General features: G+C 34.1%; 1 protein-coding gene across 1 annotated transcript; it reads left to right on the forward strand.

Annotated features, from left to right (window-relative positions):
- Positions 1-1,644: 1,644 nt before the first annotated feature.
- LOC110093975 (neutral/alkaline invertase 1, mitochondrial-like) lies at positions 1,645-7,881 on the forward strand. Its single transcript, XM_020819052.2, has 6 exons — positions 1,645-2,434; positions 3,327-3,492; positions 3,599-3,810; positions 4,169-4,662; positions 6,684-6,732; positions 7,157-7,881. The coding sequence occupies exons 1-6, from the start codon at positions 1,847-1,849 to the stop codon at positions 7,481-7,483; spliced, it is 1,836 nt and encodes a 611-aa protein (XP_020674711.1). The 5' UTR covers positions 1,645-1,846; the 3' UTR covers positions 7,484-7,881.
- The last annotated feature ends 3,705 nt before the right edge of the window (positions 7,882-11,586 follow it).

Below are 11,586 nucleotides of genomic sequence, written 5' to 3' on the forward strand. Positions count from 1 at the left end.
ATCCATTATCCAATAGTATCACATATTGTCTACGTTATGAACTGCAACCTACATACAAAAGAAAGAAGTAAAGCTTTCTAGCCAAACATATGATTAGTAATTTTCTCCAGAAAAAGAGAGAAATTAGAGAGTCTAGCTCTCTTGGGAGAGATGTGAAGTCCAAGATAAGTGAATCTGGGGCAAGAGTTGTGTATTTTAGGAGTTCACAAATTCCATTAGATAATGGAATATTTAGGGAAATAATCAGAGAGCTTTTATCTGGGTTGGCATGCAAACTAGATGAGTTAGCAAAAATATTTAGGATTTCAATGTGAGTGTTGCAATTTTGGATGTTTACTTTAGAAAATATCAAAATATTATCTACGTATAGCATGTAAGAGATGTTGAAGACATCCATGCTAAACCCTTCAAAGCCAACGGTAGGATCAACCTCATCAATAAGATAGAAAAATACATGCATGATAATACAAAAGAGATAGAATCAATGGCCATCCTTGTCCAAGGCTTTAAAAAGAAGAGAAGAATCATTCTAAAGCCCCATCAATACATATAAAAAAATTAACATATGATATGCAAGGTTTATACAAACTAATAAAAGGAGAGAAGTCTTTCTGAGCCAATCTAGAGAGAGAATCCCCTAGAAATAATATCAAATGTTTTTTTTATGTCAAATTTTGCACATAGGAATTTCTGCTTAACATTTTTCTTGAAAAGGCGCAAAATTTTAGATACCAAAATGATATTATCAGGGAATAAGCGGTGCTTAATGAAACTAGCTTGACTATAATGGAAAATGAAGGGCAAATGGGCTTGAGCCTAGAGGCAAGGATTTTAGCAATAACCTTATAAAAAGTATTACATAAGGAGATATGTATGAAGTCAAAGAGGTTATTAACATAATATTTTTTGGGAATTAAAGCTAAAGCAATAGCTTTAACATATCTAAGGAGATAGCTTCAAGAAAAAAATGACTTAACAACTTTGTATACACAGGGTCTCACTATTTCCCAACCTTTTTTTTTTTTGAAAAAGTCAAAGTTAAAATCATCTAGTATAAGAATAGATGAAGATGAACTAGAGAAAATAGCTAACTTGATTTCGTCGTCTGACACATGCCCATTCAAGAAAGCTATAAGATGCTGTGAATGATCTTTCCACAAGGGGAATATATGAAGTTTGAGTATGGGGGACAAGGGGAGTTGTATAAACCTTTAGTATGTTGGAGGATAACATCCTTAATAACATGCTACCCAGGCGAAGAACCAGCCAAAGCAACAATAATAGATTTCCTATTATAACAGTCCTTTCCACAGATTTTAGAATACAAAATGTTTAAATCTTCTCCTCCATTCAAGAACCATTTGACTTTAAATTTTTAGATTGTCCAAGAGTTGCAAGGAGAAGCACCTTCAACAACCTTGGAGTTAATTTGCTTGAGATTAGTACATAAGGCAGGATCCAAATTCAGTTCAACTTGAGTTGTTGGGAATGTAGATCAGCATATCTAACTGCAATAGAATTGCTATTATTATAATAGATAAATTGATTTATTTTATTCACTGTCGGTCACAATTTTACTAGGAAAAATGACTCGGGTTCATTCATGTAAAAAAATATATATTCAATAAAAAATAGTCTTCGAGGCGAATCTTCCACTTCGCAAAAGCGCACCACCCATTTCTTCTCCCGCCTATAAATTCTTCCTCACGGAGCAAGATTTTTCTCCGCGTTTTACGCCAATTTTCTGAACTCTGTGTTTCCGCTTGATTCTCCCACGCAAACGTCTTCGAATTTTCCCTTACAGCTAAAAATTAAAACCATATATTGCTTTTCGATCCTTCTTGTCATGAATGCAACGAGCTCGATGCGCATCGCGACCATGAGGCCCTGCTTCCGGTTCCTCTTCAGGTCCGGCCAGGCCGCCGCCATTGCCTTCCCAAAATACCCCTTTCTGTTCCCAAAATGCCCTCATACCGACCTGATTTCTTCCGCCTCTGCCTCGCGGCGGAGAGAAGCCGCGCTGGTGAGGGCGGTGGCCGGTGCACGGCCTATGGGGACGTCGGCGGAGCCGATCATCGGCGGGGAGAAGGCTTTCGATCGGATCTATGAGCAGGGGCTCGCGGGAAAGCCGATCGTGATCGAGAGGGTGGAACCCGGGCCAGCGCCGGAGGTGGAGAAGAAGGAGGAGCTGGCTAGTGGGAGGCATGAGACGGAGGAGGAGAAGGAAGCGTGGAGATTGTTGAAGAAGTCGGTGGTGACGTATTGCGGGACTCCGGTGGGAACGGTGGCGGCCGACGATCCGGTGAATGGAGGGCAGATGCTTAATTACGATCAGGTTTTTATTAGGGATTTCGTGCCCTCAGCGCTGGCTTTTCTACTCAAGGGGGAGACGGAGATTGTCAGGAATTTTCTGCTTCACACGTTGCAATTGCAGGTAAATTTTGCGGAAAGGGGGATCTATTCTGCATTGTAAAGGAAGTGTGATGGATTAAATTGATTATTATTATGGTTAGGAGTATATAATTGGCACTAATTTAGTGGGGATTTGTTGATTCTAGTCTGACAGCTGGGTTATTATTACAAGTTTGTTGTGAAATTAATAAGATATTCCCTTTTGAAATTTGAATTGCATGCCTTCGATCTTAAATGAGCCCTCTCCTTGAAATATAAGATTTTATTTTGGGAAATTAAGAAAAAAATGTTTTATGATTCTAAAAAAACTTATCTGTGCATGTTTTTTTTTGGGATGAATTATCAGTACATGCTAATTTGCGATTGGATTTAGGATATTTGGTGTTATACATGATGTTCGATGGGCACAGATGTACTTTGCCTAAAATACCCTTAAACTGTTTTAACTTTTAAGGTTATTTCTTCATTTTTAATTCTCTGAATTCACTGAATGAAATTAATCTCATTTAACAACTGTTATTTACAATTTACTGATAGAAAAAACATTATCTTGTCTTTTTGTGCATTGAAATTCTCTTGATGTTGTTGCTATAATCTTAAAATTTTTCATTCCGAATTTGTGAAACATTATTTGATTCCTTGTGAATTAGCTAATGCTTGGAACTAATGTCCTTTACTATTTTGGTACTGTGTTAAAGTTTTGAAGAAGCGTTAACATCTGTAAATATTTTAGAATGACATTTGATGGAAAGATTTGATTGCAAACTGAACAAGAGTTTAAACAGTTTTTTTTTTCTTGTCCACATTTTATATATAATATTCTAGTTTTCTAAATTCTATTGAATTTTACTAGCTTTGAAGGTATGGTGAGCTTGAGTTTCTCACAGTCTCTTTCTATATTTTTTAACATTTAGAGCTGGGAAAAGACTGTTGACTGCTACAGCCCAGGGCAAGGATTGATGCCCGCCAGTTTTAAGGTTCGAACCCTGCCTTTGAGTGATGACAAGGAAGCATACGAGGAGGTTCTTGATCCTGATTTTGGTGAGTCGGCCATTGGACGTGTAGCCCCGGTTGATTCTGGTTAGCCTTTTGACTTGCTGAAAAATTTTCCTCCATTTCATATGATCAAAAGTGAACTAAATTCCTTGAAGATGAAAATGGATTAATCCTCCAGCTTTTCTCATAGGATTGTGGTGGATCATTTTGCTGAGAGCTTATGGAAAAATCTCTGGAGACTATGCGTTGCAGGAACGTGTTGATGTGCAAACAGGGATCAGACTCATCTTGAATTTATGTTTAACAGATGGCTTTGACATGTTTCCAACTCTCCTGGTAACTGATGGCTCTTGCATGATAGATAGAAGAATGGGCATCCATGGCCATCCTCTTGAAATCCAAGTTAGTAGAATTCATTTAGATTTCTTATTTTGCAAAATACGCATGTTTTAAATCTTAGGATTTGATCTAGGGTTGCAGTTCCTGATGATATTTTATGCAAGCACTTGTAGAATAGCTAAATAGCATCTGCAAGACAAGTGCTTGACCACAATAGTATAGTTGATTTAGATAGAACTCTATTCTAAATTAATTGAATAGTCAATCTCATTGTCACATTAAGATTTCAATTTACATGCCAACTAGTCCATGATAAATAAATAAATAGGATATGCTCATTTTTATCTTCATTTTTGTATCAACAAATGGCTCTTAGAGGTGCACTTTTGGGCTGATAAGCTTGTTGAATTTTTTGCTTCAGTCTTTGTTCTACTCAGCTTTACGGTGCTCCCGTGAAATGATCACTCCTAATGAAGGGTCAAAGAAACTAATTCATGCCATCAATAATCGGCTCAGTGCATTATCATTTCACATCAGAGAGTATTATTGGGTGGACATGAAGAAGATTAATGAGATTTATCGATATAAGACAGAAGAGTACTCATATGACGCTGCAAACAAGTTCAATATATATCCTGAACAGATTCCTTCATGGCTAGTGAATTGGATTCCTGATAAAGGAGGCTATCTTATTGGAAACGTGCAGCCTGCTCATATGGATTTCAGGTTCTTTTTGCTTGGAAATCTCTGGGCCATATCTTCATCTTTAACCACACCTTGGCAAGCTGAGGGCATCCTCAATCTTATAGAGGACAAATGGGATGATCTTGTGGGAAATATGCCTCTAAAGATATGTTACCCTGGACTAGAGAATGACGAATGGCGCATAATCACCGGAAGTGATCCAAAGAACACGTAAGTTTTAGTATGTATAAACTATTGTCTTATTTTATAAAATGGATAATTTTAATTAGTAATTATTTCAAAATTTTATTAATCATTTAAGAAAAATTCCTATACTCTTCCTTTGCATGTTTTGGGCTTAATTTAGTATTGATGCATTTCATGTAGCATAACTACCACATCTATTTCTAGATGGGCATCCCAATTTCCTTATACATCATAATCCATGTAGGTTGCAACTTGCTGTTTACTTGAGTTGTTTGTCCTCTGAAAACTTTTTCCAATTGAATTATTGCAACTTTTTCTTTATAACTTTGAGCATGAATTCAATTTTTTTTTATTTTTAGTTTATTTTATAATATATTTGTACCCTCTTATCTTGTTCATTACTTATTGATGTTTCACTCATTGGTGTAGCAAATCACTATTTGTCCTCTATCATGCCCTGCATTAGATATAGCAAAGATGAATACATCAATTAGTTTCTTCCATATACTTTTCTATGCTTTATTGCTTCTAATGTGTATAATCATTCTTCGTGGTATTCGAGCATTAGTAACCTCCCTTGTCACTTGAATCTCTGGCCGTTTGTACCCATCTCACAACCTATGTCTAAAATCACTTATTGGCAACCTCTACTAAACCTACTTTCGGCTCCAAAGACAAAGCATCACTTAAAATGGAAGATATCCTTATTCCCACATTAAAATTTATGATGTCCTCACGATCGAAAACCTTTTAGTGTGGAGATCACACATCCTTAGAATATTCCAAACCAATGGCTTTGAAGGCTATCTTGATTTCTCTAGCCATCATCTCAACCCGCATAATAACATTGATCAAAACTTAGCAACAATGCTATATTTCATAATATCAGCACCCCCTCCTACTCTATTTTCTTACTCTAGATTCATGCACAAAAATTTAGACTATAGTATATCAACAAATGCATTGCACCAATAGCTCTTGTATTATTTAACTGAAAAACATCTACATGAAGTATCAAACCATAACCCATTATCTATCTACAATCAACAAATGGATTTTACTGGGCACTACTAATAAAATACAAATTAGAAATAACATCTAAAGTCACTCAAAAATAGCTGAATGAAATTTCAACACAGGTAATGCTCACTCTAACGAAAACAGATCCTCAACTTGCTCCATGCCACCTAGCCTGAACCCGATCCAATCATTATTTAAAATACGATTGTTAAATCATATTATATTTTAATCTGTAACTTTGAATTTCTTTCAATAATTTTATATAAGAGCGATTGCATGATGGGTATTTGCTGGGTTTATATGAAACATAAGCTCTGTCGCTGGGAACAGAAGCTTCTTAGAAAAAAATGTTTTTCATTAAGGTAATTAAAAGATAATTTCTAAATTTAAAAAATATGGATGCATCTAATATTTGAAATGTAAAACGAGGGAACCATTCATTTTATAAAGCTCTAATTGCTAAAATTTAAGTAGGGATGCGAGAGAGCATCTTAGTGGAGCTCCAAAAGATGCATTATTGGTTTCCGGAAAACTCTTCAGGGCTCAATTTCTTTCAGCATAATAGAGTATGCCATTGCCCAATTCTATAAAGCTATAATTGCTAAATTTTAATTAGGGATGCAAGAGAGTATTTTAGTAAAGCTCCAGTGATGAATAATTGGTTTCTGGAAACCTCCTCAGGTCTCTAGTTCTTTCAGCGTAATAGACTATGCCATTGCCCAATAATACTTTTAGACCACTGCTAATTGGAATTTCCTTAGTTGATATGAAAACTGTAGTAAAAATTATAGACTTAGCTCTCTGATCCAGTTTAGTTTGAGGAGCACTTGATGTGTGTAGTGGAACTACTGCTGCTGAACTATGTTTCACAAAGTTTTTGAAAAGGTGTGCACTCTTAATAATGGTGCTGCATGATCTTGGACAATGCTCTTGCCCACTGCTCCTTTAGCCAATTGAAGGCTTTAATACATGTTTTTGATATGCTTTTCTCATTTAGTAAGTAATTGAAACTATTTTCTTTGCAGTCCTTGGTCATACCATAATGGGGGATCTTGGCCTACTCTTTTGTGGCAGGTATATTTTTTTCTGTTTTTTCTCCCTTGACTTTTTTTTTTCCCTCTCTCTTATATCCCCTCACCTCACCTCTCTCTTTAAAGTTTTCAAACTTTCTTTTCTGTTGCTCTTTCCACATTTAGGTTTCGTTTGGAATAGCTTTCTTACTGTTTCTTAAAGCAGCTTTCTAGTAGAACAAATAAAATTTTTATACAAAAAAGATGTTTTAAGAAGCACTAAAAAAGCCATCCCAAACGAAGCCTTAAATTGACCTGCTTTCAGAGGGGCAGGCCTTAGTTAGCCTGACCGCCACCTCTCTCTCTCTCTCTCTTTCTCTCTCTCTCTCTCTCTCGTGTTCTTTTTTTTCTCATTACAGGCCTTAGTTCTCATTTCAATGTTCAAAAGCTAACGAGATTGACATAACTTCCCCTGAACTTTTCTTCAGTTCACCTTGGCTTGCATTAAGATGGGAAGGCCTGAGTTAGCCCAAAAAGCCGTCGCAGTTGCAGAGAAGAGACTTTCAAAGGACAAATGGCCCGAGTACTACGACACCAGAACTGGCAGGTTCATTGGAAAGCAGTCACGGCTGTTCCAAACATGGACTATCGCTGGTTACTTGACCTCAAAAATGCTTTTGGAAAGGCCAGAATTGTGCTCCATCCTCACCTGTGAAGAAGACCTTGAACTTCTCGAGGGCTGTTCCTGTAGCCTAAAGAAGAACGCAAGAACCAGGTGCTCTCGCCCTGCTGCTAAATCTCAGATTCTAATCTAACTGCAATTAAGAACTCATCATACTTCAATTCATATACTTGTATATAAGAAATAATTATGTGAAGGAATCAGAAAAATAAGAAGAATGGAAAACTTTGCTGCATGGAAGTGAAGTTTGATTCATTCGTCCACTCGATACAAAGCTGCAAGCTCATTATTTTAGTTGAGCTGCGACTTGGTGGGTTTCCAATTGGGTGGTTGGTTCTTATTAGAAATTTTTTATTCTTATTTTATTAGAGTTCTTTAGATGTTTGTGAAGTACATATGTGGGAAGGAAATCATGTATAACAACAAAATTCTTGCTTCTATTCTCTAGAACTGAGGATAGAACTTTATCTCCTTGTATACTGTAATTGCCTTTATGGAATCAAGAATCCCTTAATTCCAGAATTCTGAAAATTGTTATATTTACTGCTTTATCTGATTTAGAATTTTAGCCTATTTTAATTGTAAAGAGAGAGAGAACAGCTTTTTTTTCCTCATCTTTCTGTAATTCTTTGAGCGGGTGGATCCCATTGGTGTCCCATTGAATCCGGCTGTTAGAGCAAGATAGCTTTTAGGTCGCCCGTGTGAAACAGAGGCGGAAATCTTCCGCCTTTACTGGAGGCCGATCCGACCACAGGAGCTAACGGAGCATCTTTGAAAGATTTTTTGAGGAAGAAGTTTAGGAGAGAAATTGAATGGAGGGACTTTAGAGATTTTCTTTTGAATTAGGGTTAGGGCATCTGGAATTTGGCTGAAATTTGAGATATCTTAAGTTTAGGTTTCCTTTGGGCTATAGCGGCGTCTAGAGAATTTGAGAGAGATCGATCCTCCTCTCGAATTGAGGATCAATTGTATCTTGCTATTTTCCGTTTCTATTTCATCAATTAATACAAATTATCTACTAAGACTTCATTTGGAACAGTTTTTTTGTTGTTTCTTAAAGCAACTTTTTAGTAAAAATTTTTAATTTTTATGTTAATTTGGTCCACATAAAAAAGAAATTAATACAATTTATGATTTCTTTTCTTGAAATTGTAAACCCTAATCTATATTGAACTATTTCATTGCATACAAGTAAAGACTCGGATTTTGATGATAGAAAAGATTTGTGAGGCTGCTGCATTCAAAAAAGATTTTTTCTATTATGTTATAGGCCAATTATTGGTTTTGATGTGAAAATTTTAGGAAGTTATGAGTGCAACACTATGCCTGTAATTAGCTCAGAAGAATTATTGACATTCAAACGGAGAGTCGATCATAATTTGAATCAATGTTGTAATCATTCACACTAGGAAGGAAAGACAATTCAATGAATACTTGTGATAAAATATTCATCTATCACACACTAAGGCTTCATTTGGGACGGTTTTTTTATTGCTTCTTAAAAGAACTTTATAGTACAAATTAAAATATTTTGTACTAAAAAGCTTCTTTAAGAAGCAATAAGAAAGTAGTCCCAAACGAAGCGTAAGTCTTTGTTTGTGACAACTTTTTTGTTGTTTTATAAAGCAACTTTTCAGTACACAAATTTATTTCCCAAAAAATTTTTGTACAAAAAATTTGTTTTAGAAAACAGTAAGAAAGTTGTCCCAAATAAAGCTTATGTTTTGTTTTGAATGCTTTGAAAGGCATTGTATTGTTGTTTTATTTTTTGATTTCATTTTTTTGTAATGACAAAAAAAGAAGGGGATCAAAGATTAGCATAAATATCATATTTTATAATGATAAAGCTTCTTCGTGTAATTGTTTAATAGTATATTTTTAATGAATTGAATGGTTTTTTATTTTTGCAATGAACTGTTAAAATTTATGAACATTCTAATTGGTTGCTTAAGCTTTCAAGGCTTTCAAAAGCTGTTTTAGGTTTAGTTTTGGACAGCTTTCTTACTATTCTCTAAAGCAATTTTTCGGTATATGAATTTCTTAAATTAAAAATTTTTATACTAAAATGCTACTTTATAAAGCAATAAAGAAACTATTTCAAATGAAGCCTTAGTCCCTTCTTGTCATATATCATCCTCGAATTTCGTAAAGATTTTGTTGCTAGGACTAGTAAGACAATTGGACGAAGCCAATTAATTCTATTCATGCCACTTTTGATTAAGATTTCATATGGGACAGTTTTCTTACGATTTTATAAAATAGTTTTTAATAAATTTTTTTAAATTAAAAAAATTTTAATAATAGGAAATTGTTTTAAAAAGCAATAAGAAAGCTGTACCAATGTAGCCTAATCTGAAAGGAGCAATCTAATTTGAGATGTTTTGGGCTTTTTATTTGAATGTATTGAGGCATTTCAAAATTTTGTCTTGCTAAAACTTATATTGATCAAATAAGATCCTTTACAATATTAATAATATCCTCTTTGAATTTATTATCAGACAAAAAATTATAGTGATAATTATTCTGACTGTATATATATATATATATATATATATATATGTGTGTGTGTGTGTGTGCGCGCGCGTGCGTGTGTGTGTGTTGGTAGTATTATAATAGGTTCTACAAGTTTTATCAAAGGATATGTCTTGGTTTGTGATATAGGACGCCTGGGTGGTATTTTTGATGTTCCTATAATGGGTATAGGGTGGATAATTATCCATGGGTTGGAACTGATAAATATTTTTAAGGTGAGAGTTGATAGAAAGGAGATCAAAAGAAGTCCAACCCCATATTTTTACTAAGAGTTATTCTAGTCGAGATGGTGATATGTTTATTGGGAGATAGTAGACAGTTAATAAGAAAATGTCTAGTACATATGTTGCTCCAATTCTAATTTAGGTTAGGGTTTATAATTTGGCTCAGCATGAGGCGTAGATTACATATTTTGTGCTGAAATGTATAGCTTATATTTTTACTATTTCATGTTGTATTTCAATTGATCATGGGGTTAGCCATTCATTCATACTTGAAAAGTACATAACTCTATTGAACTTATCCTTTTTTACTACGATTTACTTTATATATTATTTTTCCTACTGGTAATACACGGTAGCCATCGATATTTATGTGTGTGAGATAGAGTTCTTTTATAAAAAATGAAAATTTGGTTACTTCTCCCTATGTTCGATGTTACTTTGGGTATGAATTGGTTGAGTTGTATAGAGCTCAAATAGATTATTTGAAAAAGAGGGTAACTTTTTTAACAACATGATTTTTAAAAATAAATTTAAAATGAAAAATATAAATTTTCATTTGAACTAGGGCGTTACGGTGTTGATCTTGTGTTGCTAGGTGTATAAATATATATATATATATATATATATATATATATATATATAGAAATATCAAGAAAGCATGGTTGGAGCATATCGATTACCAATGATGAATATCTTAAATGCCACCAGAGACTGCCTGACACGTCCCAAGATCTAATTGAAAGAATTATTCTTTTTTCTTAAACATTAACATAACAAAGCCATCTAAAATCATCGAATAATAGTAAACATAAATACTATTTAATTCATTCAAATCATCAAAATAAGAATGTACAACAATCGAGGTACAATTCTATAATAATCCACAAAATATAAAAAATATTTTAAAAATGAAAATTTAAATTATTGTTTGAATTGGAACACTTCAGCATTGTGCTTGGTAACCCAAAATTTTTTGCCGCAGAATTAGAGGCTTTGTATTATAGTAATTCGAGATTCAACATGCAAAGTTGTGACACTAGATTGGAGCACTACAGTGCTAAGCAAATAATAATATTTTTATATATTTAATTCTAAAATCCTAACTCCTAAGCACTAAATCACCTAAGCCGCTTTACCCTCCCTTTTTGTGTGGCTTGCCATAGAAGAAGAGAGGGAAAGGGAGAGAAGAGGAGAGAGAGGGAAGAGAGAGAAAGTTAGACTTTGATCATTTTTTTGTGCTGCTTTAGTTAGAAAAAGTATTCTGATCATTGTAAATAACCAAAATCCCACTATGGTTTTCAATAATTTTAAGTTTGATGAATTTAAACCCTTCAAAATCTATAAAATATATTTTCTCCTAATTTATTGTACTTTTACAGTGTAATTTTTTATATATGATATATATGGATTTTATAGACATTTTTACTGTAACATTATTGAATTTCACAGTATAAAATGGGATTTATGATTTTTTCAAGCT

This window comes from Dendrobium catenatum, unplaced genomic scaffold (genome assembly GCF_001605985.2).
Source record: "Dendrobium catenatum unplaced genomic scaffold, ASM160598v2 fragScaff_scaffold_0, whole genome shotgun sequence".
Lineage (NCBI taxonomy): Eukaryota > Viridiplantae > Streptophyta > Magnoliopsida > Asparagales > Orchidaceae > Dendrobium > Dendrobium catenatum.

What these genes read in the sequence shown, in the direction of transcription:
- LOC110093975 (XM_020819052.2), top strand. Translation starts at nt 1,847, where the DNA reads ATGAATGCAACGAGCTCGATGCGCATCGCGACCATGAGGCCCTGCTTC. An exon ending in GGAAGTGATCCAAAGAACAC is followed by an intron (nt 4,663 to 6,683) that starts GTAAGTTTTAGT and finishes TTTTCTTTGCAG; the next exon opens with TCCTTGGTCATACCATAATG. An exon ending in GGCCTACTCTTTTGTGGCAG is followed by an intron (nt 6,733 to 7,156) that starts GTATATTTTTTT and finishes ACTTTTCTTCAG; the next exon opens with TTCACCTTGGCTTGCATTAA.